This window comes from Pipistrellus hanaki (genome assembly GCF_964339955.1).
Source record: "Pipistrellus hanaki genome assembly, chromosome: 2".
Lineage (NCBI taxonomy): Eukaryota > Metazoa > Chordata > Mammalia > Chiroptera > Vespertilionidae > Pipistrellus > Pipistrellus hanaki.
In genome coordinates this window covers 4041783-4068842 of record NC_140504.1, presented here as the reverse complement: position 1 = coordinate 4068842, position 27060 = coordinate 4041783, and the positions used below count along the sequence as shown (strand labels likewise).

General features: G+C 42.2%; 1 protein-coding gene across 4 annotated transcripts in view; it reads left to right on the top strand.

Moving 5' to 3' along the window:
* BRWD1 (bromodomain and WD repeat domain containing 1) overlaps positions 1-23660 on the top strand; it is an 88652-nt gene extending 64992 nt beyond the window's left edge. For 2 of the 4 annotated variants that reach the window (XM_084873572.1, XM_084873571.1), the window contains exons 36-41: positions 477-629; positions 4871-5037; positions 5484-5710; positions 6151-6318; positions 7460-8341; positions 9412-16006. In XM_084873572.1, coding sequence (XP_084729698.1) covers positions 477-629; positions 4871-5037; positions 5484-5710; positions 6151-6318; positions 7460-8341; positions 9412-10583 — 2769 coding nt within the window. In that variant the 3' untranslated portion in view covers positions 10584-16006. Of the gene's footprint in view, positions 1-476; positions 630-4870; positions 5038-5483; positions 5711-6150; positions 6319-7459; positions 8342-9411; positions 16007-19884 lie in introns of those variants that run through there. The other 2 variants (XR_014794089.1, XM_084873573.1) reach the window with 2 other exon arrangements.
* The last annotated feature ends 3400 nt before the right edge of the window (positions 23661-27060 follow it).

Genomic DNA, 27060 nt, shown 5'->3' with positions numbered 1-27060 from the left:
TTCTATAATCCTCTATATTAAAAGGGTAATATGCAAATCGACCGAACAGTGGAATGACCAGTTGCTATTATGCACACTGGCCACCAGGGGCAGATGCTCAATGCAGGAGCTTCCCCCTGGTGGTCAGTGTGCTCCCACAGCGGGAGTGCCTCTCTGCCTGAAGCCCTGAGCCGAGCCCACTGCTGGCGAGCGCAGTGGTGGCGGCGGGTGCCTTTCCCACCTCCATGGCAGCGCTAAGGATGTCCAACTGCCGGCTTAGGTCTGATTCACATGGAGAGTGGGCCTAAGCCATCAGTTGGACATCCCCTGAAGGCTCTCAGACTGAGAGGGCACAGGTTGGGCTAAGGGACATCCCCCTGAGTGCACAAATTTCGTGCACCAGGCTTCTAGTTTTTAATATTTTAGAGATCTGATGCACTTATATTTCTATAAGCAGGAATGAAATTTTTGAACTAATTAATGTTTTTAAAACCTAGGACTATCGAGATATTATAGATACTCCAATGGATTTTGGAACTGTAAGGGAGACTTTAGAAGCGGAAAATTATGACAGCCCTTTGGAATTTTGCAAAGACATCCGGTTGATATTTAGCAATGCAAAAGCATATACACCAAACAAAAGATCAAAGGTAATTTAAAGTGGTTTATAAGAAGAGAAGAGCGTTATCTGTATAGATGATAATTTCTGCTGGCTGGGAGAGGTTGGAACATAAATATAAGTGAGTAGAGCCAGGCTGCTGTTGAGAATAGAGCTGCTGCCCCTGCCCAAGTATCTGCTCTTGCTGCCTCACCACAATAATATCTATCTTTCCTGCAGTTTTATGAACAGGATTGGGTATATGATATTTTGTTTATTCGTTTATCTCTTGATAGACACTTGAGTTATTTCTGTTTTTTTTGGCAATTGTGATTAATGCTGCACTGAATATTGCAGTACTGGTAGGTACAAGTATCGGTTAGAGTTCTTGCGCTCAATTTCCTTGGGTATGTAAGAGTGGAATTGCTGGCTCATAGGTTAATTGTATGTTTAGCTTTCCTAGGAACCACCAGACTGTATTCCATGATGTCTGCATCATTTTATATTTTCTCAGCCAAGTATGAGGATTCTAATTTCTCCAGATCCTTGCCAATGTGTTTTTTTGTGTTTTTTTTTTTTTTGTAGCCATTCTAGTGAGAGTGAAGTATTACTCTCATGGTTTTGATTGGCATTTCTCTTATTACTTATTACAAATTGTACCTGAGATTTATTTTAATCAGGTATGGTAAGAAGCATATCTGGAGATGACTGCCATGAAGGAAGAAGTTTATACTAACAGATTCCTAGAAATGAGGCACGCCTACCATGCAGGCCCAAGGGGGATGTGCCATCTTTGGTCAGTAGGCGGAGGCCGGGAAAGGAAAGATTATAGCACAGAGCCTGTAGTCCTGGGCTTTTCGCAGGAAGGCAAAGCTGGGTGCAAAGTCAAGTTTCGGATTGGCTAGCTTGAATATTTCCCATAGCTTGAACTAATTGCTATTAGTTGGCCTACAGGGGTGGTCTCCAGGTGTGTGTCTGGTTCCTGGTGTGATTTAGGATGGGGGGAATGGAATATATGTGAGAGTTTTATAAAAAAGATAGAGATATGCCAAGACTGGTTTGGCTCAGTGGATAGAGCGTCAACCTGCAGACTGAAAGGTCCCAGGTTCGATTCCGGTCCAGGGCATGTACCTTGGTTGTGGGCACATCCCCGTTGGGGGGCGTGCAGGAGGCAGCTGATCGATGATTCTCTCATCGATGTTTCTAACTCTCTCTCTCCCTTTCTGTAAAAAAACAATAAAATATATGTATTTTAAAAAGATAGAGATATGAACTCTGGATTGTTTTGTGTATCAGAGGCATGTTTGTTTGTAAGAGAATTATTTGCCATCTCGAGGAATTAGCTAGTCATGTGAGGGGCAATCTCTCCAGGATCAAGTTTCCCAATGCCAGAGCATCAAGATTACAGAATATAGTCAATACACTAATGTTGAACATCTCTTTACATGCTTATTGTTATTGGCCACTGATATCTTCTGTGGAGAAATATCTGTTCAAGTGTTTTGCCCATTTTCTAATTGGATATTTTTGTTGTTGAGTTGTAGAAATTTGTTATTATATTCCAGATATTAATCTTTGTCAAATACATGTTTTCCAGATATTTTTTGTCATTTTGTAGTTTGTCCTTTCACTTGTTGGCAATGTCTTTTGATGTATAAAAGTTTTCATTTTGATGAGGTCTCGTCTATCTTTTTTTTTGTGTGTGTGTGTGTGTGTGTTTTATGCTTTTGGTTTCATGTCTTAAGAATCCATTTCCAAATCCAGTGTTCACCCCTATGTGTTCTTCTAAGAGTTTTGTGGTATAGCTTATATTTAAGTTGTTGATCATATTGAGTTAGTATTTGCATACGGTGTGAGGCGAAAACATTTGTCCCAGAACCATCTATTGAGGAGACTATTCTTTTCCCACTGAATAACTTGGCACCATTTTGAAAATCATTAGGCGATAGATATATGGGTTTATTTTTGCACTCAATTCTATTTCATTGTATGTATGTATTTGTCTGTCCATCTATCTATTATACATCAGTACCACAATGTTTTGTTTACTGTAGTTTTGTAGTAAGTATTGAAATCGGGAAGTGTGAGTCCTCCCACTATTTTCTTTTGCAAGATTCATCTACTCAGGGTCCCTGGCAATTCTTTGTGAGCTTGAGGAATGGCTTTTGTCATTTTGAAAAAGTCCTTTGAATTTTTTATAGAGATTTCATTGAATGTATAGATTGCTTTGTGCAGTATTGACATCTTGACACTTTTAAGTCTTCCTATATCTGAACGGGGGATGTCTTTCCAATTATTTAGGCCTAATTTCTTTCAGTAGTGTCTGTAATCTTCAGTGACAAGTCTTAACGCCTCCTTGGTTAAATTTGTTCCATTTATTATATTAGATGGTATTTGAAATTAAGTTGCTTTCTTAATTTCTTTTTCTGATTGTTCATTGTTGGTGTATGAGAAACAACTGATTCTTGTACGTGATTATTGTGCCCTATAATTTTGCTGAGTTCATTTATTAGTGATAATAACTGGAATGTTTTAGTGTTGTTATATTTAGAATCATCATCTGTGAATTGAGATACTTTTACTTCTACCATTCCAATTTGAATGATAATTTTCTTTTTCTTGTCTAATTGCTCTCACTAGAACTTAAAGCACATTGTTGAATAGCAGAGGTGAAAGCAGGCATCTTTGTCTTATTCCTGATCTCAGGGAAAGATTTTCAGTCTTTCACTATTGTGTATGATGCTAACTGGGGTTTTTTATATATGCCATTCTTCTTATTGAAGAGCTGATAATTTTAGCACCCACTTTTGTTAAATGATGTTTATTTTCAATTCAATGTATTTCTGAATTATACATAAAAGCTAATAATGAGAAAACATGAAAATGGTGATAAGATAATCAGAGTTTTCAAACACTATGTTTGTTAAAATTGATGACTTATACTAGACTTCAGGTTTCAATGAAAAGAATAAGTTTACCATATGCACAAAATATTGAAAATAATTGTTAAAGATCATATCAAAAATCAGATTAGGGATTGCAAATTTCACATATATTCATTTTACAGATATATCTACACTAATAAAAGAGAAAAATGCTAATTGACCGTACCTTCGCTATGCCCACAGCCAAGCAGAGCGAGTATGCAAATTAACCCAACAAAGATGGCGGTTAATTTGAATACACTAAGGGAGGGAGGAGTGAAGACTGAAGACAGCATAGAAGGAAGAGGGAGGGAAAGGGGAAAGCAAGGCAGCTTCAGAAGGGAAAGTACGGTTGAGGCTGTGGCAGAGATGGTGCATGTGGCCGAGGCAGCCTCAACGGTGGCAATGGTGGTGGCTGGCGGGGTGGGCGGCAGCCGCTTGCAGGAATCTTTCTGCAATGGGTCCCTAGTATTTATATGGTAGATATATGAAACATTTTTTTTTTGTAAATATATTTTATTGATTTTTTACAGAGAGGAAGAGAGAGATAGAGTTAGAAACATCGATGAGAGAGAGACATCGAACAGTTGCCTCCTGCACACCCGCCACTGGGGATGTGCCCACAACCAAGGTACATGCCCTTGACCGGAATCGAACCCAGGACCCCTCAGTCCGCAGGCTGACGCTCTATCCACTGAGCCAAACCGGTTTCTGCTATATGAAACATATTTTTAAAGGTTCTTTAGTGTTAGGGTTTCTCCACTGTCAGCCATGCATCAGAGTGATTCTTAATTAGCTCTGGAACATTAGACTTGTGCACTTATTCTCAGGAATGATTGCGACGAGTAAAGAGTACTTCCTATAACTACATAGCTGTCCCAAATGTTACTTATAGTAGTACTTAACATCACATTGCTGTTCTTTCCAAGATTTGACATTACTTAATTATAAAAATAGTTAAGACACGATCTTTCATTTTAGGCCATATTTTCCTCTTTCTGCTGGATGCAAGGTATTCTTTTGGATCTACGTGTCATCAACGACAGTCAGATTTCAAGTAGAGACTGGTAGAGACACTGCTCTTTTGCTGCCTAAGTAGCAATTTGAAAACCAACAAACTTCCATTTAACTTTCAGAAAAGGTTACATAGAGGTTTGCATATGTAGATGTGAAAATTGGAAAAGCCAAGATACCTGTTCTTTCTTGCAGACTCTTGTAGATGTCATTGAAGGGAAGGGGTGGGAAATAAAGTCAGTCAGAGCCATTATCTGTAACACTAATACAAAACATTACAAGTAGCCTCAATGATTACATTGTCATTTTTTAAAAGATATTTTGTGGTTATAGTTTTGCTTTTATGTTCTTGCAGATTTACAGTATGACCTTGAGGTTGTCTGCCTTATTTGAAGAAAAAATGAAGAAAATCTCTTCTGATTTTAAAATTGGTCAAAAATTCAATGAAAAACTTCGAAGAAGCCAGAGATTCAGGAGACAGCAAAAGTGTAACCGTGTCAGTCAGGCTAACAAAAGTGCCAGGTAAATTGGTTATTGCCAGCTTTCTATGCAGCTTTGTAAAATTTCAGGTTGTGATAATGTCTTTAAGTTTATTATGCAAAAGATTCTTTTTTTGGGGGTGGGGTGGGGGGAATGCTGGAAACTAGAGGGAAAGTTGGGTCATATTGAGACTCAGATTTATAATGTGAAAAATGCCTACATTACATAAATGTTTCTCCCCAAGCATTTAATCCCAAGAACCTGAAATATTCAGTGTGATTTTCTGTAACTGTTACTTGGATCATTTGTTCATCACTCCAACTTATAATAAAACAATATCAAGTTTAGAGTAATGCCAGAATAAGATGTCAATAACGGATATTTTAATATTTTGATCTAAAATTATTCTCAGAGTAAATTAATAATATACTTTTATTTAGGTGTTTGTTTTGTTAAATGCTGTTTCTTTTGTTCATATGTTTAACCAGAAATACCAAGCAGAAGCGTTTAAAATTGCAGACAAGAGTAATTTCTGAGTTGGTAGGTTCTCCTACCCAGTCTACCTCAAGTCAGGCGGCTTATTCTGCAAGCCACAAGACCAGGGCCAGCGTCTCTTCGGGTGACTCTTCTGGGGACTCTTCCGATTCAACAGCATCCTCAGGAAGAATGGCAAGCAGTAGACCCGTCACTCTCACAAATGGTTCTCCGTTATCTGGTGAGAAGTGAATGTTAAGTTATTCAACTGCTGAGTGCTCAGGTGTATAATGCTGCTAGTTTCATAACAGAAGGAAGTAGATGGGGGCTAATTAAGTTTTTAAATGCAAGTTTGTTTATTCAGCATATACACTGTATTTTCTGAATCCAAAAGCAGGAGTAATATGCTACTTTCAGAAATAAGAGAACAAACTTGATTCAAAATGCTGATTATGTACCTTTTTAAAATTTTTATTTATTTATTTTTTGATTATGTACCTTTTAATATCAAAATTTTATCAGCTGTTCCCCCCCCCCCCCCCCGAACAACTTTTAAAAATATACTCTTAAGTACCAGTATTTTAGGAATCTGCTTTAAGTCTTTTGTTATGAAGTAACTACTTATATGTGTAAAGGTAAGAGAATACGTGTAATGAACTGTTGGTGCTTTATTTTTCTTAGAAAGTGAAATGGAAGATTCCTTAGGTACGTCTTCATCGTCCTCAGCGTCTGAGAGTTCAGAGGAGAGCAAAGGGAGTGCAAGAGCCCGGGAGCCCTCCTTGCGCAGGAGGCTGGCCAGAAGTGGCAGTGTCCGAGTGACCAGAACCCGGGCTGCGCAGAGAAGACCTGGTGAGAGGCGCGGGGTGCTCTGGAGGAACGTGTATCATGAGGTTCCAAAGCTAGACACTGAATGGTCTATGGATTTAATGTATCTGCATTAAATGGCCTTCCGACTTTTTGAAAATTGGGGGGTAGTTGACATATGGCATGATATTAGTTTCAAGTGTTCACGATAATGACTTGATAATCGTATACATTGTGAAATGACCATAAGTTTATAGTTACCATCCATCGCCATATATAGTTACAGATTTTTTTCTCGTTTTCTTGAGATGAGGACTTTTAAGATGTACTCTCTTAGCAATTTTCTCTTTTTAAAAAAAAAAATTATTGATTGGTTTTAGAGAGAGAGGAACATCGATTTGTTGTGCCATTTAACTTATGCATTTATTGATTCTTTTAAAAAAAATTACTGATTTCAGAGAGGAAAGGGGAGGGGGAGAGATAGAAACATCAATGATGATTGATTGGCTGCCTCCTGCATGCCCCCTACTGGGGTTGAGCCTGAAACCAGGGCATGTGCCCTTGACTGGAATCAATAATTTTTTTTTTTTTTTTTTTTTAAGTTTTAAGCCTCTCCTGAGGATGTGTTTTACTGATTTTAGGAAGAGATAGAGGGAGGGTGTAAAGGAGGACGGAGGAGGGAGACAGGTACATTGATGTGAGAGAGATTCATTGATGGTTGCCTACCATACACACCCTGGACAGGATTGAACCCGCAACCTTTTGGTGCACCGGATGCCACTCCATCCAACTGAGTCACGCTGGCCACTGCTCTCTAGGAGTTTTATGCTTTAGTCTTACATTCAAATCTTAAATCTATTTTGAGTTAATTTTGGGGTGTCGTTTAGGATAGTAGTCTAGTTTCTTTTGCATGTACTGTTCAGTTTTCCCAATACCATTTATTGAAGAGTATCTCCTTTCCTGATGTGTATCTTTGTCTCTCTTTACATAAATTAATTGACCATGTATGTGTGAGTATATTTTTGTGGTGTCTATTCTGTTGCAACCTTTTAATTCTTTTAGATTTAGAAAGGAAATCTGTTTTGGCAGTAAAATATAAGGAACATCACTACTAAAATAGTGAAGTCACTTAAAAAATGTTGAAATAAGGAAGACCTTTCTAATCTGATTGTTACTTTATTTCTAGGTCCAGTTTCTTTAGAAAATGGATGTGGCAGAAAAGCCACTCGGAAGAGAGTCTATTTAAGTGACTCCGATAATTCATTGGAAACTGGTGAAAGTTTAAAGGCCCGAGCTGGAAATAACCGGAAAGTGCTTAGAAAGTGTGCCGCTGTGGCTGCCAATAAGATAAAGCTAATGAGTGACATAGAGGAGAATTCTAGCTCTGAAAATGTCTCTTCCGGCCGTAAGCTGCCTCACCGCAATGCTTCTGCCGTGGCTAGAAAAAAGTTGTTATATAACTCTGAAGATGATCAGAGCTTGAAGTCAGAAACCGAAGAAGAGGAAAATCAACCATCACCAGGGTCCAGTTCTCATGCTGCCCAGAATACTGTCAATGAATCTGAAAATGGAGATTCAGAGTCAGAAGGTGACTTGCAGGAAGTCCGGAAAAATTGGCATGCTAATGGTTACAAGTCCCATACTGCAGCAACTTCTAAGACAAAACTTAAAATAGAGTCTTCTGAGGAAAGTCACGGTTCAGATCATGGACATAACAGAACTAATGACCCATCAACGTCTGGGCAGAAACTTAAGGCAGGAAGTGTCTCAGGGGAAGAGGAGGAAGCAGATTCTGAACCAAGGAAATACCCTGTTAGGAAATACAACACAACTCGCAAGAATGCCACCTTCCTTAAAAAAGCCAAGGTTTTCACTGATTCAGAGGACTCTGAATCTGAGGAAGATAGAGGAGATGGAAGATGTCACAAAGTGGAAACAAACCCGCCGTTAGGAAATTTGAATTGTGAACCTGTGGCCGCGTCCCACTGTTTCTCAGATCACGTGTCTGAAACTGATGTGGATTCAGATGATGACAAAACAGAAGAAAAACCAGACGATTTTATGAGAGGTAATTGAAAACGTCCCTGATTTATTCTATTGCCCTTTCCTTCTAGCATACATTGTTTTTCTTTCCTGTGAAACCTTGCCAGCTGTGTTCTCTCCACTCCCTGCATTCTCCATTAGTCTTTTTTTTTCTTTTTTTTCCATCTCTCATATTCATGTGTATGTGTGCCTAACTATTTGTTGGGTGCATTTAGTTTTACTCACGCAACAGGCAATTTGGCCTTAACACTATTACTGTTAAAGATTTCACTTCTTGTGTTGCTGTTGGAGATGGGTTTAAGAAAACAAAGGCAAGCACATTTATAAACTGTTGTGATGAGAGTTTGAGAAAAGGACAGAAAAGGGTAGGGCTGATTGAAAGGAATGTGGTGAGTAATAATAGCAGCTAACAACATTTTCCAAGATTTTCTGCATATCATGATGTTTTTCTAAATGCTTTATGTTGTTTTGTTTTTAATCTTTGACCAAAGATTTGTTTTTGTTTTTATTTTTTAGAAAGAGAGAAACATCAATGTGAGAGAGAAACATCGATTGGTTGCTTCCCATATCACGCTGACCAGGGATCAAACCTTTATGTTTATTAATCAGTTTAATCTTCATGTCATTTATGAGATAGGGACTATTGTTAATTTTACTGATAACTGGAGCACAGAGAGGTGAGATAAGTTGCCGAATTAAGATTATACTGGTAAATGGGGATTGATGAAAATTTTAAAAGAGCAGGAGGCAGCTAAAGCTAGGATGAAAAGTTGGTGTGATAGGAACTTGGGAAGTTAAGAAGTGCTGCAGGCAGGCTGAGAGTAAGTGGTTAGTTTGCATACCCTAGTGTAGTGGTGAAGAGCTTAGTCTGTACTCATGTAAATAACTTGTTTTAATGTCAGGTGTTTGTGCTGGAAAGACCTGGGTTTTATTGAGGGGAATATGTTGTACTTGTGAATGGTGCTGAGGCCAGCACATCACTGCTCCCATCCCACTCACTGCCATTCTCCTTCCCAGTTAATAAGAATGAAGAATTATGGACTGATGTCATATAAATGTTGTATTGAAGATTAAAGGAATATTCTTAATTTTTAGATTCGACATCACAGGACCATGGACAAAGCAGAAAAGGTTCCAGGAAAAGGGTCTGTTCCAGTGACTCGGACAGCAATGTGAAGGTGGCTAAGAAACCCTCCAGAGCCAAAACGGGTCTCCAGAGGGCTCCTCGGAGATGTGCAGCCACCGCTGCCAGTAAGATTAAGCACATGAATGATCTGGAAGATGCTGGTTCAGAGAACGTGTGCACTAGAGGCAAGAGGAGAAGGAAGAAGCCGCTCCGGTTTGCATGTTCCACAGCTAAGAAGATGGGGAGTGATTCTGAGGAAGATGCCAACTATGACGTGCCAGACGAACAGAGTGCCAGTGAAGGGGAGCTGTCCAAGGCCGACTCGGAAGGGAGCGCAAAAAGCGTTCACCAGCCTCTAAATGGAGACTCTGACTCTGAGGGTATGCCGGACTCAGAACATAAGGCCAGGCCTGCCAGGCGTACCAATAGGCACAAAAATGTTGCACCTTCTAGAACGAAGAGTTCATTGTTTGGATCTTCAGAGGAAGATTCAAAAAGCCATATTCCAGGGGGGGAGATGGGTAGAAAATTTTCTCCCGCATCAACTTTGGAGCAAAAAACTACTGCAGAGACTAACTTCGAAGAGGAACTGAATTACGGGCTGCGCAGGTGGAATGGCAGAAGACTCAGGACCTACGGGAAGTCTCCTTTCAGTAAGACAGGAGCGATCCAGGACTCTCCGGAAGCAGCGAAGCCGGAAACAAAAAGGAAGAGACTGCATCCTAAATCGGGAAATGTGAAGAATTCAGAAACAGCAGGGCATTCAGAGCGCGGACCCGACACTAGTCCCAAATCTGATTCAGAGCTGGGATCTGTAACTGAATCAGATGCTGACTGTGCTGTTGAGACAAAATCCAAAAAGAGGAAAACAAAAGGAAAAGCAAAAGTAAATGTTAGAAAAGGTAAAACTTTTACAGCTAACGTATCTAAAACTGTGAGGCAACAAAGACAGAGCAAGCGCCCTAGGTTAAATGTGGATGATAATGACTGGGAGGATGTGGACTATGCAAAGTCTAAGCGAGTTCTTCGACGTTCCAAAATTAAAACGAGAAATCAGGGTAGAAGGACCGTGAGATACCATGATGGGGATGATGATAGAAGCTTAGAAAACGTGTTAGATTCTGATGATTGCACCTTATGACCTTGAGGGAAAACCAGTTCATTTAAAAAGGAAATGGACTGGAAGTTATGGTGAAACCTGGCTGTTAAAATTATTTTTTTTTTGTCCTACAATTCAGGGAATATATTTATATTTTTCTATGAAAAGTTATGAATGTGACTAAATCATGACTGTTATTTTTTATTTGCACTTGCTTGCCTTTGTAGCAGCATTCAGCACAGGTGCCAAAATATGCTTCATTTTGGGGGCAGATCTACTTAAACAGTATTTACTACATATAGCAAGAGTTTGAAATATGTTAAACACTAGACATCCTGGTTATCAAAACCAATGAGCATTACTTTCATGGTCGCAAGTGCCATGCAGATATTTTTGGAATTTGTCAAGAGGTGGTAGTTTCTATCCCGTGTCATATTGTAGCATAACAATTTCACAAGACCTATGTTTACAGATTTTTCATAAATATTATGTCCATATGGACATTGTAATCATGGGAGGTGTTACCATGATTAGTAGTAGGCAAGGTACCTACCACTTTTTTTTTTTTTTTTTTTCTTTCCCTGGCTACTTGAGTAGAATGCATTATACCATATTTGGTCATTTTTATTGAAATTGTTTCCAGTTTTCTTTCCAAATGCTGTTGTGTCTTTCTCTCTTTTTCTTTATTTTAAAGGAAAATATTATTTTATAAACTTGAATTTATAAAGTTCTGGTAAATTATTTTTTTTTTAACTTTTTTTTTATAAAACATTTTGATCATATATTTCAATTCCTAAGGCCAGACCATAGTGCTAGCATTTTCTTTTAGATTGTGCTCTAACTAAAGGCTATATAATTTTCTTTCCATGATCTGCTGGTTTCCATGTGAGGGATTTAACCAAACTCTTGGTCTTTGATAGTCTTACTCTATGACATAGAGGAGTTTGTGTGCCTTAGATTTAGGGAGAGTTTATTCTTTAATAGAGTGTACAGAACTCAGAGTATTTAAATTATACTTCCCCCCATTTCTATTGAAACCGTAGGGTTGAGTTTTGTTAAGTGTGCAATTGCAAATCTCATCTGTATGGGAAACTAGTGAACACTTTCTCCATCTCTTCGTTTTAGCTCACTGCTGCCAAGTGCAGTCTCAAGCATTCTTTGCTGGGGCAACTTAAGTGTAACTTCATTAGTGACCTCTAGTTTAAACCTAAGAAAAGTCATATTTTGTTGGAAAATAATTTTGGAATCCATTTAAAGCGAAACTTTTTATCACATCATCAAATATCATAGTACACTTTTTTTTTTTTTGAGCCAAATATTTTTACTTGATAAGATTGTGCTACTCCAAACAGTGTAGGTGGCCATTCCTAGCTTGTTTGTGCCTGAAGATGGACTTGATTCAAATGGTTTACATATTTTGTAGCGAAGGGGTATGTGACAGTACTCCCACCTTTACTATTTATTGGCCCTGTTTGGTTTCAGACTAAATTAACCATTTTCTCCTGTGTATCCTCACAGTGGCGGAGAGGGGAAAGCACCAGACTCTGGTATTAGTGTTAGAGAATGTTCTTAAGTGTTGTTGCTTTGCAGTTATCTCTTCTGTTTGACATGGTAGCGGTATTTTCTCTCCTAGACATTGCCAGGTGAGAGAGGTGGAGCCTGCCTCTCCTTCGCGTGTTTAGAGATGCGCTTCCTCTTAAAGCTTGTGTTAAGTGCATATAGACAGTTCGGTGCAGGATGGTTGTCCTTCACTCTTGACCTGAAAAAATTAATGGAATGCTCTTACTTTCTTAATTTTAAGAAGTGATGATAGATGTCATATCTATTAATTTATTTAAACTTTTCTTAAGCTTCTCCATTTTATCTCTAGTCTCAGGGTTCTAACTCCATGTTTACCATCATTTGCAAAATGGTACCAAAAGTCCGTAAATAAATATGGAATACATTCATAAACACATGAATTCTTTTGGTAAAATGCTAGTTTGATCATTTAGGCTTCATCAATAGAACTATTCTTTAGACTAAATTAACTGGTCATTGACTGGCTGGTCAACTAATTCCTACTTGTTCATTTTTCCCCAAAATTGTTACACCCTTATTTATATAAGAAGTATTCTGGTTTCATCTGGAAAAAAAACCAAACACAAGAATTGTCCTGGTAACTTTGAATGTGTGGTTGGCAATGGTAGCTTCTCAAATTCTGAAGTAAAACTAAGGGATTATATAGAGAGAATCATTTTTGTGGGTTTTTTTGGTCATGGTGCTATTCCTAAGGTTAACTGAATATGTGACTCACACTCCTAAATACCTTTAAGGAAAATTAATAAATGATTAATAGTTCAAAATGTTTACATTGAGCACTAGAACGTTTGATTTTTTTTCTACTTTATGCGAAAAGGGCAGGGATTTAATGCACAGATGTACTTTAATAAGTTTGGGATCGGTTTGTGTTTTTCTTGTGAGAAAAGATAAAAGGTTACAAATTGAATGTGAACTGACGAAGGGCTATAGCTTTCCAATGCACTTGACAAACTTAATGGCATATGAAAAAATACTGTGTTGTGTATGTCCAGAGTCCTCGAACTTGATTCATTTATGGTTTAAACAAAAAGGTTTGAGGTACTTAGGTTTGATTTTTTTTTTCTTTGAGTAACTAATTTTACCAAGCATATTAAGAAAAAAGAATTCAAATGTTTAAAAATAGGTGAGGTTTTAAAAGCATTTTTTTTTTTCATATTCTACTTTTAAAAAAAGGGTATATTGACAATGTATAGTAATTTCTGAATAAAAGGAAAAATATATCCCAAGATAATTCCTAGGATGGTCGTTCTCCCTTTTTTTATTTTAGGGCAAAATCTCTGATTAAATGCTTTCTCAATTTAGTAGTCCTTAGAAAAGAATAAAGCAGTTACAGCTTTTACATTAAAAACAAAAGTTTCTTTTAAGTAGTAGAGCGTTGTACCTAAAAAGGAAATTAATTTTATAATAAGGAAACAGAAGGAAAGAACTTAAGTTTTAGGAAAATTCACTTCAAATCTAGAAGTGCAAATGGAAAAAGGAGCCAGAAACCAGTAAAAATACCGCCTGAGTTAACCGCGGTCCAAAAACAAGAATAAGCCGAAACCGGTTTGGCTCAATGGATAGAGCGTTGGCTTGGGGACTGAAGGGACCCAGGTTCGATTCCGGTCAAGGGCATGTACCTTGGTTGCGGGCATATCCCCAGTAGGGGGTGTGCAAGAGGCAACTGATCGATGACTCTCTCTCATCGATGTTTCTAGCTCTCTATCTCTCTCCCTTCCTCTCTGTACAAAATCAATAAAATATATTTAAAAAAACAAAACAAGAATAAGCACTTCACCAAGTTCTCCACTTCAGCAGCTGATGACATCTTCAATACAAATTCTTATTTAGAGTAACATTGGGTCCATACTGCATTCCCTGTCTTCTAGCTTTTTTCAAGAAGAACATTAGAACACAAAATTTATTAACTTCACTGTATAGTATTAAAAACTAGGCTGAGCCAGAACCGGTTTGGCTCAGTGGATAGAGCGTCGGCCTTCGGACTGAAAGGTCCCGGGTTCGATTCCAATCGGGAGCATGTACCTTGGTTGCGGGCACGTCCCCAGTGGGGGCTGTGCAGGAGGCAGCTGATCGATGACTCTCTCTCATCGATGTTTCTAACTCTCTATCCCTCTCTCTTCCTCTCTGTAAAAAATCAATAAAACATATTTAAAAAAAAAAAAAACTAGGCTGAAAGGATTTTTAATCTCTTCTGCAAGTACAAGCTGAATTTGTACCATCTGAACAAAATGAGGGTTTTGTATATCAAAATGCAAGAAAGTCGTTAAAGGTGCATATAATATTTTTGGTTTTTTCTTTCTACTCAATCGAATTGACTTTTCAAAAAACATTTAAATGGCCAGATGAGGTCTTTTTGGCTTTTCCTTTACTATAGCTGAAATACCAGCCCCGTATTTTTCATTGGTATTAAGTCCAAATGTTTACTTTGTCAGGTGTCTTGTAGCTGTCACCAAGTACTTTGGTTTTCTTACAGCATCTGGAAATTATAGCTCAATTCTAGTATGAAATGGTGCAACCAACCTCCTTCATTGTAGAAGTTTTTGTCATTAAGTATGCCTTGCACTTCTGCAGTGGATATCAGGGAATAATAAAGCAGAAACCCTAAGAAATTTGCTACCTAACCGTTTTATTCTTGTATTTGGGAATAGGAAAACCAAACTAAATAAATTTGTTAAAGCTAGGGAGAAAGTGAAACCTTGTGGGAAAATAATGTCCAACTACGTTAGTAAATGCTAATCCTGCTTGTAACTCAATTGTAAATTAACAGGAAGGATTGAAGTGTATAGAACATAATGACGAGGGCTGTGTTCCTCTTCTTACATTCAAAGAGTATTTTATAACTATTTTCTTAAATTGCAGATGTTGCCTAAGGATACATGGGAATTCTCAAAGTTCAGAGGGGTTTTACCAGTCACTGCCAAGCTTGTTCCTAATATGTTGTTAATATGATGGGGAAAATGTCTAGATTCTGGTTGCCCAATCAAGGATTGCTCTTCAGATTTGATGGAGGGATGCTGAGGAGTGGGCAGGGCAGTCACAACATTTGGGTCCTACCAATCTGTAGGCTCTTAAGTTTGACAGCATATCATAGAGTATATATCTAAATGTCAAGAATAATAGTTTCATTCAGTGTAGTGGTAAGTGTTGCAGTGTATTTTCTGGTCATGCTTTAGTTTTGAAGTTAATTTTAAGGTAAGTTTTATCATTTGTTAAAACTTCATGGGGATTTGGAGTGCTAACGAGAGAGAGCATTCTGACCTAACTGAAATGAGAAGACCAACGACAGACTTGACCTCAGCAGCTAGCCCTACTTACTGATGGTTCCCGAAGGAAAGTATTTGGAAATTGTTGCCCTTTACAATTAGTGGTTAAATGTGAGAGGAATCTTTAATTTTCAATATATTGAGCTATATTTTCTAAGTGCTGATCCATATCGAGTCCTTGGACTGTACGCATTCAGTTCACCTGTAAAATTCTCACCGTTTTACTGAAGCCTGTCAAAGAGGTAAATCTTTTAATTTTCACTCCCACACAGCTCTGCTTTCACTGTCAGCACATCTGAGCCTTCACGTTTTCATATACAATAGAAGCCAGTTTTTTAGTCAGTTACTAACTAAAAGAATAAGAATATGATAAGTTTAGGCTTTTTTTCCTTTTTTTAAATGACTTCAAGCCTCCTGGCTGACTCATTAAGGTCAGAAAATGGAGCCAGTTTTCCTTGCAGCTCATCTTGTCTTAAGCAGTTCCCTAGGCTTTACGCAAGGCTACAAGCGGGGTGAGCGGGAACTGGAGGGGTCATGAGCTGTGCTTGTGTAGGGTTGCCCGGATTGTCTGGGCCCCACTGCCTTTCACTAGGGAAGCAATAAAGTAAATTGGAAACTCGGCATTTACTTCTGATACCCTACCCTGCCTCCCTTAGTTTGAGATGTCTCTTAAAAATTCATTAGGCAGATAAGTATCATATCCCTTTCATACTTCAGAGAGCTTCCATCACAATTTTAGAAAAAAGTTGAAATGCCCATCACAAAGCTTGTGAGAATCATAAGTATGTTACCAGTTAACTTTTCTAGGGATGAAAGCCTATGTGTAAACAAAACAATTCAAGGTTCTCTGGCACCCTCACTGGGTGTATTGTAAACTATAGATGAACTTCAGTTCACTGATCAACCATAAACGTGACCCCGCTAGTGGAAAACAGCTCTATGGAATTATTTCTGACATCATTTGACCTGACACTCCATACTACAGAAGACTTCTCAGTGTTACCAACTCCTCTAGGGAAAATTGTAAACAGTTAAACCCAGAGAGTTACAGAAAACATTATTTTACAGGCATTCTCTAAAGACACTTCAAAGCCATGGGATCCTTTTGAAAACAGGCTTTGGGGGGGATGGATATCATTAAGTGCTCTGTGCTTCCCGAGTTTTGGTCATTTCATGGCTTAGCAGTGAGGGGCAGCAGTGAAGGAATCTCACCCGCTCTGATAAAGGCTCCTGAAAGAGATTATAATTTGCAACTAAAGGTTTCCCCTCTGTATGGAATTGATTTACCTACCAACCACACGAATCGATAGAAGAAACAGGCTAGTATATTGTTTTCAGCAGCATGCATTCTTTACCATTCTCAAATTTGTTTTTAACCCAATAAAAATGCCAATCAGATTAAAATTCTAAATGCTTCTATAACGATGATGTGTAGTTGACTTTGGATTTAGGAAAACAATTTTGTATCAAGTATAATTGGAATTAAGTAAAATTGGAATATGAACAATTCTTAAAATATAAAAACAAGATTATTGCTTTCTGTCAAAGCTGTATTGTCTATATCCATTCTCTTCATTACAGACCATCTTAGAATACACAGTGATCTGAGTCATGATTTAAAGTAAGCTGACCGAGGACTAGTGCAGATGTAGATTTCTACTCTAATGAAGTTTTTTCCATACCCAAGTAGGGGTTCCTTTATAGGAGAGCAGCAATGCTTCAAGCATACTGACTGTCCCAACACGTGACTGACCCAAGACCATCTGGGACACTAGGACTAGTACTGACTTACTAGTATTAGTGACACTATTATCATATAGGATCCTCCAAAAAATTTAAGCTTGTACACTAACATATAAATTGGACTTCTAGCTGAATTATCCTGTATATCTAAAAACTAGTTTTCCAAGAAAAATAAAGCACTTTGTAATTTACTAAGTTCTCAGTAATAAGATTAACACTGACATGTATGCATTATTTTTATTCCACGCAAGTTATTCAAATGCCTTAATATCTTTTTTAATATGGATTTTTTTTACAGAGTAGAAGGGAGAGGGATAGAGAGTTAGAAACATCTATCAGCTGCCTCCTGCACACCTCTTATTGGGGATGTACCCACAAGCAAGGTACATGCACTTGACCGGAATCGAACCTGGGATCCTTGAGTCCCCAGGCTGACGCTCTATCCACTGAGCCAAACCAGTTAGGGCTTAGACTGTTTAGGAAGTTATCATTTCATGACATAAAACCGAGAGAGCTCTGTCAAGTTGGAGTTGCTGTATGCAAAGTAATTTCACACATTCTCTCCCACTTACTTGAAGTTAGATTTCCTTAAAGTAATTTTTAAAGCCCACACAAAGTTTCTTTTGTAGAATCTTAACTTTTTCCTTATTTTGAGTTACAAATAAGCATTTACTAAAATGTCTAAGAGATAGTACTTACCAGGTTCTTAAGTAGGGTACTTCCATCACTACAGCTTAATATCATTTTGTCCTACAAAACTTTTTTTGTTGTAATAGGATTTTGTTGATGCTAGTCAATTGGGTATGTGTTGAGAATGGACCAGTTGTCTACTTTTAGTGCTTTTTCAACATGCAAATGGCTGCAGTTGAATAATACTAGTATTACCTACCACAAGTACAAATTTCACCTTAATTTTTCTATCTAGTTTTAACCATTTATCTGATGTAGCATATTAATATACAGGGTTGGGCAAAAGTAGGCATACCATTGTAATACAAGTAAATACAATAATAATTCAAGAATAAATTTTCGTGGACTCAGTACTGTAAATTTACTTTTGCCTGCCCTGTATATTCTAGCTTTTGCCCACACTGAGTTAATGTGCTAAAGACTGGCTTTGGATCTAGGCTTAGCTTGCAGAGAACTGGTGTTCACAATTGAAAAGTTCCTAAGAAGAAATTCTTCCAGGTGGTAAAAACACTGCCCCTGAAGCCACTTCCTATTTTACTCCCTGACTTTATATACACGTGACTCCACAGAGTCCCAGGGGGGTGGCCATGGTGATCAGCTCAGTCTGCCAAAACGTCATTTTTGCAATTCCTTTGATTTACATTGAACACAACGTTTCTTTAAAAAATGTTTTAAAATTGATTTTAGAGAAGGGAGAGGGGGGGAGAGAAGCATTGATGAGAGAGGAACATCAACATGGTTTGGCTGCCTCCGGCAAGCCCCTATTTGGGGATGGAGCCTTCAGCCCAGGGAAGAAATGAAGCAGACTGGGAATCAAACTGTGGCCTCCTGGGTTCATAGGTTGACACTCGACCACTGGCCTAGACAGTTGATTTTTAATGACTTCAAGACTAGGCTGCCAAGAGATAAGGCCTAACATTCAGGGGTTAATGAGCTTATGGTGCATTTTTATCAAGAAGTATGTCTGCCCCAGAAGCGGGCTAATTCATCTTGTGTTTGAAACGTGAAGATCTAGCTTTGGTTCCACCTAACTTGCTAAACATGGAGTAAGTAGGTAGTAGGCCCACCATCATGTGGCTCAGCACAGCACAGAACAGCACAGTGTGATGGAGGACCTGCCGTCCTGGCTCTCTGTCCTACTGTTTGTCTGGTGGCCCCTCCACTTGCTAGCTCCTGGCTGCCAGGACACTTCCTTAAAGGAAGCCTTCCTTGCCCTCAGGGGAGGTTGGTTTCTGGAATATGCTCTCACAGCACTGCACTACTAGTTGTGCTCAACAGCACTTGCATATATGTAGAGTTAGTTTGCTTCTGAATTTTTACCCTGATCCTCTGGGTGCCTGGCACATACCTAGCTCAGGAAATACTTGAATAATAAGACTAGGATTTAAGAATTCCAGTTATATAAAATGCTCAAATATTTGGGGGGAAAAATCTCGGATTAAAACCACATTTCAGCCCTATAAAAACAAATAAAAAATTCCTTTTTATCTACTAACCAAATTTTTTCCTTTAACCAAAGGAGATGCTGGTATAAATTAGAGTTAAATCCTTGTGATAGTGCTGACGCTGGGTCATCATGATGGGATTTCCTCCTTGTTTAGGTTCTAGGAAAATTATTTCAGAACACCTATTGAATATTTTAAAGCAGCTCAACATGGAGTGCTGGAAACGATACCAAAAGTTAAGACCTCTATATGGTTCTATTTTAAAAATTCAGATTTTAAAAAATTCAGATTTTAGATGAATGACGTTGATGCTGAAAGTACTTAACCCCATTCTCACAAGTCTGCTACTGTTTGAAGTGACCGTTATCCTTACAGATGGTTTAAACTATGCCAGGTGGAGGGAGCATAGCTCTTATTCAAGACTTTCTTTTGTAGATAAAGCGATGCAAGGTTATTTCATGGTCAAAAACGGGTCGTAATTGATGATCACTTATGCTTTCATTTAGCAATGTGAGTAACTTTGCCATTTATTGTTTAGGAATGTATTGTTGAAGAATGTAAGTAGTAAAATCTTGTTTTACAAGGTTTTTGCATTTACACGAACTTTCACTCGTTTTTCAGAATCTGTTCCTAGAGACAGAGATCCCAATACAAAAGTGAGAACACGTTTGCGTAATCAGAAGGATGCAGTGCAAATGCCTAGTGACACTCTGAGAGCAAAAGTGGTGCCCGAGAGAGTTCCCCGCAGATGTGCTGCTGCTGCTGCAAATAAGATAAAGATAATGAGTAACCTAAAGAAAACGATTTCGGGACCAGGTGTCTGGATTAGGAAGAGTAGCAGAAAACTGCCCCATCGAAACGCTTCTGCTGCGGCTAAGAAAAGATTACTGACTGTGTATAAAGAGGATGATACAAGTATAAGTTCAGAAAGTGAAAAATAGCAAAATGCTTTTGTTTTAGTCAGAGCAGATCCTGGGAAGAAAAGCAGTGACTATGAAATGTGTACGTGGAATTGAAAACAGGGTCACGGGTGGACTGGCAGTTGCATTCTGCTCCTAGCATCCCTTGTTGGCACCTCGGAGGCATTTCCTGAGAGCCATAATGCAGGTCCCAGTGGGTCCCAGGAAGGCTTCCTCTCGGTGAGGTTTGTACAGACACTACAAAGAGCTCTGGATAGGGGACAGTCTGTGTGTGAAGCCTGTGGGTGGACAGGCAGGCAGAAAAGTCTAATGCCCGCTCATAAAATTCCTTCTCAGAAGAAAGGGCCTTGGAGAAATTTCTTGATTCCTAAGAGGAAGAAAATATAATCGTCCCTCCATATCCCAGGGCTGGGGTTGGTGCCAAGATTTCCCCAAATCCAGAGATGCTCACGTCCCTTCCATGGTGTTTATATAATGGACACATTTTCTCGTATACTTTAAATCGCCTCTACTTAGAATACCTACTACAATGTGGATGCTATGCAAATAGTTGTTATATTGAACCGTTTAGGACTCATGACAGAAAAGTCTACAAAGCAACTGTGGTTAGCCTAACTAGTACACATCAGCAACCATGTGGCTTTTCCCCTAGTAGACTTTTAAAAAATATATATTTTATTGATTTTTTTTTACGAAGAGGAAGAGAGAGGGATAGAGAGTTAGAAACATCGATGAGAGAGAGACATTGACCAGCTGTCTCCTGCACACCCCCCACCAGGGATGTGCCCGCAACCAATGTACGTGCCCTTGACTGGAATCGAACCTGGGACTTTTCAGTCCACAGACCTACGCTCTGCCACTGAGCCACACCGGTTTCGGCCTAGTAGACTCTTCTTGAGTTGTGGTTGGTTAAATCCCCAGATGCAGAACCCGTGGATATGGAGGGTCGACTATAATGGGAAGTATACAGGGTCTAGAGCAAAAGCCTAAAGGAATAAACATTTAAAATCTCAGCCTGCTAATTTTAAGGGTTTTGCATTCGAGTATAAAAACTCGGACTCACCACGACCATGATGTCATTCTTAAAATACAAATGAGGCACACTTCACAAAGTGCCAGCCAGCATATTTGACTTTCGAATGAAGCAAATATGTACGTTAGCAAGATGCAGTTCCTCCCGTTCACAGCCCCAAAGTCCACAAGGACTTGAGGACTTGGTAAGCCGGGGGTTTGAATAATGTTCTGAAGTAGTTTGGAAATGGAATCCATTCATGTTTTATTTTGTTTACAATATTGGAATTCATATTGAATGATGACCACTTGATATGACTGATTCAGGGAATATATATTTTTCTATGAAACCCATGAATGTGACTCACCACTTCTTTTCCTCATTTTTACTTTCAGGGAGCAGCATTCACAGATGCCAAAATGTGCCTCATTATGAGGCAGGTCTCCGTTTTAATAAGTTAGAAAATACAAATTACAGGTCAGGATCAAAAGAGTCATATTTTTAGATGATACAGTAACATCCTCTTATGTTTCTCTAGAGCACCTTACATGTTAGAACTTTATGAACACTGAGCAAATTTATTACAATCTCAACACAGCACACTTTAATGGCAGGATGTCTGGGCTATTTCATTGTGGCTTCAAATAGGACTAGAAACCTGGTCTTGATATTAAGAATTTCTTGGCCATGAGGTATAATTTGTTAATAGGTATTTGTTGAAATGAAAATCACCAGGTTAAATGAATGCACTGTCAAATCTTTAACATAGCACATGCTATTGGAAAACTGAATTGTTAGTTGTTTCCCATTGAAAAATATCTGTGAATATTAATATGATTTGCATGTGAAATCTGAAAAAGGAATATATAGAAACCTAATGGTTTCTATATATTCCTTTTTCATTAAAAGACTTATGTAATGCATATATATATATTTTTTGTTACACAGATTCGCCAAGTGTCTAGATTACTTGAGAAATTTGTGGTTGCATGTCTACTTAAAAAAAGGCTTTTTTTGTTGTTGTTGTTTTCTTTTCGCATAAGCCAGAATACTCTACCCTACAGTTCATGTCCTTTATTCTGTTTATAGTATACTTTCATCTGAAATACTGATGCCAATGTCTTGTTACTAGTGCAGATGAGAAAGGGGAGAATTTCAAATAAATGAAGTTTTAGGTGCATGGGATTTGCTTTTTGAAATCTAATGAAATTAAACCTATTTTAAATTAAACATATTTATACTTAATTTCATAGAAATTTTTTATTGCGTATTTTGTCACCTTTATCTCCCACCACAAAATGAAAATATTTATCTCAGTTAAGATTGCTTTATGTAAAAGGGTTTTGGTTTTTTTTTTAGATGTTTCTAGGACCTTTCAGTGTAATGAAAGGATTCCAATTTTGAATTTATAATTTGCTGTGGTTGGGTTAATTTCTCAGGTTTAGTATTTAATTTGAACACAAACTTGCCTTTTTTTAAGTGCTCAGCCTAAACTTATTGTAACTGCATGATATAAGCTTTTGTTTAAATCTTAACATTTTTGTAAAATGCTAAAAGGTATGCAGAATTTTAATCACGGACCAAGGTATTATCATTACCCTATTTATAATTTCAATGAGCTTTTAGAAATGATTGCTTTATAATTATGAAATCAAATTGAAGATCTTAATAGTAAAATTGACATTTTATTTAACAAAGGGGCTAAGACAAAGTGATACCAAAACCTTTTTATTTTGTAATTCAGTCTTTCTATAAAGCCAAATTAACCCAGGAGTCTTAAAGCAGTTTTAAAACACCACATTGGCAATCTTGTACATTCTAGCTCAAGTTTTCTAAGCGCTTACAGGATAGCAATTTGGGTCTTACTGTTTATACTTAAGTGTTCACATTTTGCTTCGAAGTCCAGTCTTATATTTTGCAGAAATGTGTAAAATTGTTAAACATTGGTTTTATGTACATGGTTTTGTGATCAGTGTCTCCACATCTTAAAAGCAAGATGTTTCCAGGAACTTTCTGAGTTTTTTTTTTTATTGTCTCAAGCGGCTTCCCCCACCCCAAATGAGTACTTAACTTGGAAAATACTTACAGACAGCATTCCAAAGTGTAAGCAATGCCATGTAGTTTCAGCCCCACTAAATCTAGGTAAACGTGTTTAAAAAAAAATTCTCCATTGCAATACCGGATTTTTGCCCTTTCATTTGAACTGTGTACAGTTGCCCTTCTTCCTCCTGTTTGGAATAGTGAGTGCTCTGTGAACTGTCTTCCAGCAAATCTGAAAGAGAACCAATTAAGCACTTCGCTTATTAGCGCAAGGCTGTTTAAAGCGGAAACACATTTTGTATTAGAGATAGCCACGTTCTTAAAAAAGAAGCTAATATTTTTGCAGTCTCATAGTCTTTCAGACCATCGGCTTTTGGAATGTGAATTCCTACTGCCAGAGTAAAGGCGTCATTTTTGTACCACCACGGAGCACTGTGTTTTTTCCCCGCCCGCCATCCCTCTTCTGCCTGCCTATCCCTCCTCTGCCTCCATCCCTCCTCTGCCTCCTATCCGTCCTGCCCATCCCTCCTCTGCCCCCCATCCCTCCTGCCCATCCCTCCTCTGCCCCCCATCCCTCCTCTGCCCCCATCCCTCCTCTGCCCCCATCCCTCTGCCCCCCATCCCTCCTCTGCCCCCATCCCTCCTCTGCGCCCATCCCTCCTCTGCCCCCATCCCTCCTCTGCCCCCATCCCTCCTCTGCGCCCATCTCTCCTCTGCCCCCCATCCCTCCTCTGCGCCCATCCCTCTGCCCCCATCCCTCCTCTGCCCCCATCCCTCCTCTGCCCCCCATCCCTCCTCTGCCCCCATCCCTCCTCTGCCCCCCATCCCTCCTCTGCCCCCATCCCTCTGCCCCCCATCCGTCCTCTGTCCCCATCCCTCCTCTGCGCACATCCCTCCTCTGCGCCCATCCCTCCTCTGCGCCCATCCCTCTGCCCCCATCCCTCCTCTGCCCCCATCTCTCCTCTGCCCCCATCCCTCCTCTGCGCCCATCCCTCCGCCCCCCATCCCTCCTCTGCCCCCCATCCCTCCTCTGCGCCCATCCCTCCTCTGCCCCCATCCCTCCTCTGCCCCCATCCCTCCTCTGCGCCCATCCCTCTGCCCCCCATCCCTCCTCTGCCCCCATCCCTCCTCTGCGCCCATCCCTCCTCTGCCCCCCATCCCTCCTCTGCGCCCATCCCTCTGCCCCCATCCCTCCTCTGCCCCCATCCCTCCTCTGCCCCCATCCCTCCTCTGCCCCCCATCCCTCCTCTGCCCCCATCCCTCTGCCCCCCATCAATCCTCTGCCCCCATCCCTCCTCTGCCCCCATCCCTCCTCTGCCCCCATCCCTCCTCTGCGCCCATCCCTCTGCCCCCATCCCTCCTCTGCCCCCATCCCTCCTCTGCCCCCATCCCTCCTCTGCCTCCCATCCCTCCCCTGCCCCCCATCCCTCCTCTGCCCCCATCCCTCTGCCCCCATCCCTCCTCTGCCCCCATCCCTCTGCCCCCCATCCCTCCTCTGCCCCCATCCCTCCTCTGCCCCCATCCCTCCTCTGCCCCCATCCCTCCTCTGCCCCCCATCCCTCCTCTGCCCCCCATCCCTCCTCTGCCCCCATCCCTCTGCCCCCCATCCCTCCTCTGCCCCCATCCCTCCTCTGCCCCCATCCCTCCTCTGCCCCCATCCCTCTGCCCCCATCCCTCCTCTGCCCCCATCCCTCCTCTGCCCCCATCCCTCTGCCCCCCATCCCTCCTCTGCCCCCATCCCTCCTCTGCCCCCCATCCCCCCTCTGCCCCCCATCCCTCCTCTGCCCCCATCCCTCTGCCCCCCATCCCTCCTCTGCCCCCATCCCTCCTCTGCCCCCATCCCTCCTCTGCCCCCATCCCTCCTCTGCCCCCATCCCTCCTCTGCCCCCATCCCTCCCCTGCCCCCCATCCCTCCTCTGCCCCCATCCCTCTGCCCCCATCCCTCCTCTGCCCCCCATCCCTCCTCTGCCTCCCATCCCTCCTCTGCCCCCATCCCTCCTCTGCCCCCATCCCTCTGCACCCATCCCTCCTCTGCCCCCATCCCTCTGCCCCCATCCCTCCTCTGCCCCCATCCCTCCTCTGCCCCCATCCCTCTGCCCCCCATCCCTCCTCTGCCCCCATCCCTCCTCTGCCCCCATCCCTCCTCTGCCCCCATCCCTCCTCTGCGCCCATCCCTCCTCTGCCCCCATCCCTCCTCTGCCCCCATCCCTCCTCTGCCCCCATCCCTCTGCCCCCACCCCTCTGCCCCCATCCCTCCTCTACGCCCATCCCTCCTCTGCCCCCATCCCTCCTCTGCGCCCATCCCTCCTCTGCCCCCATCCCTCCTCTGCGCCCATCCCTCCTCTGCCCCCCATCCCTCCTCTGCGCCCATCCCTCCTCTGCCCCCATCCCTCTGCCCCCCATCCCTCCTCTGCCCCCATCCCTCCTCTGCCCCCATCCCTCCTCTGCCCCCATCCCTCCTCTGCGCCCATCCCTCCTCTGCCCCCCATCCCTCCTCTGCCTCCCATCCCTCCTCTGCCCCCCATCCCTCCTCTGCCCCCCATCCCTCCTCTGCGCCCATCCCTCTGCCCCCCATCCCTCCTCTGCCCCCATCCCTCTGCCTCCCATCCCTCCTCTGCCCCCATCCCTCCTCTGCCCCCATCCCTCCTCTGCCCCCATCCCTCCTCTGCGCCCATCCCTCCTCTGCCCCCATCCCTCTGCCCCCACCCCTCTGCCCCCATCCCTCCTCTGCCCCCATCCCTCCTCTGCCCCCATCCCTCTGCCCCCACCCCTCTGCCCCCATCCCTCCTCTGCGCCCATCCCTCCTCTGCCCCCATTCCTCCTCTGCGCCCATCCCTCCTCTGCCCCCATCCCTCCTCTGTCCCCCATCCCTCCCCTGCCCCCCATCCTCCTCTGCCCCCCATCCCTCTGCCCCCCATCCCTCCTCTGTCCCCATCCCTCCTCTGCCCCCCATCCCTCTGCCCCCATCCCTCCTCTGCCCCCATCCCTCTGCCCCCATCCCTCCTCTGCCCCCATCCCTCTGCCCCCATCCCTCCTCTGCCCCCATCCCTCCTCTGCCCCCATCCCTCCTCTGCCCCCCATCCCTCCTCTGCCCCCATCCCTCCTCTGCCCCCATCCCTCCTCTGCTCCCCATCCCTCCTCTGCCCCCCATCCCTCCTCTGCCCCCCATCCCTCCTCTGCCCCCATCCCTCTGCCCCCCATCCCTCCTCTGCCCCCATCCCTCCTCTGCCCCCATCCCTCCTCTGCGCCCATCCCTCCCCTGCCCCCATCCCTCCTCTGCGCCCATCCCTCCCCTGCCCCCATCCCTCCTCTGCCCCCCATCCCTCTGCCCCCATCCCTCCTCTGCCCCCATCCCTCCTCTGCCCCCAATCCCTCTGCCCCCATTCCTCTGCCCCCATCCCTCCTCTGCCCCCATCCCTCTGCCCCCATCCCTCCTCTGCCCCCATCCCTCCTCTGCCCCCATCCCTCTGCCCCTATCCCTCCTCTGCCCCCCATCCCTCCTCTGCCCCCATCCCTCCTCTGCCCCCATCCCTCCTCTGCCCCCATCCCTCTGCCCCCATCCCTCCTCTGCCCCCATCCCTCTGCCCCCATCCCTCCTCTGCCCCCATCCCTCCTCTGCCCCCATCCCTCCTCTGCCCCCATCCCTCCTCTGCCCCCATCCCTCTGCGCCCATCCCTCTGCCCCCATCCCTCCTCTGCCCCCACCCCTCTGCCCCCATCCCTCTGCCCCCATCCCTCCTCTGCCCCCATCCCTCCTCTGCCCCCATCCCTCTGCCCCCACCCCTCTGCCCCCATCCCTCCTCTGCCCCCATCCCTCTGCCCCCAT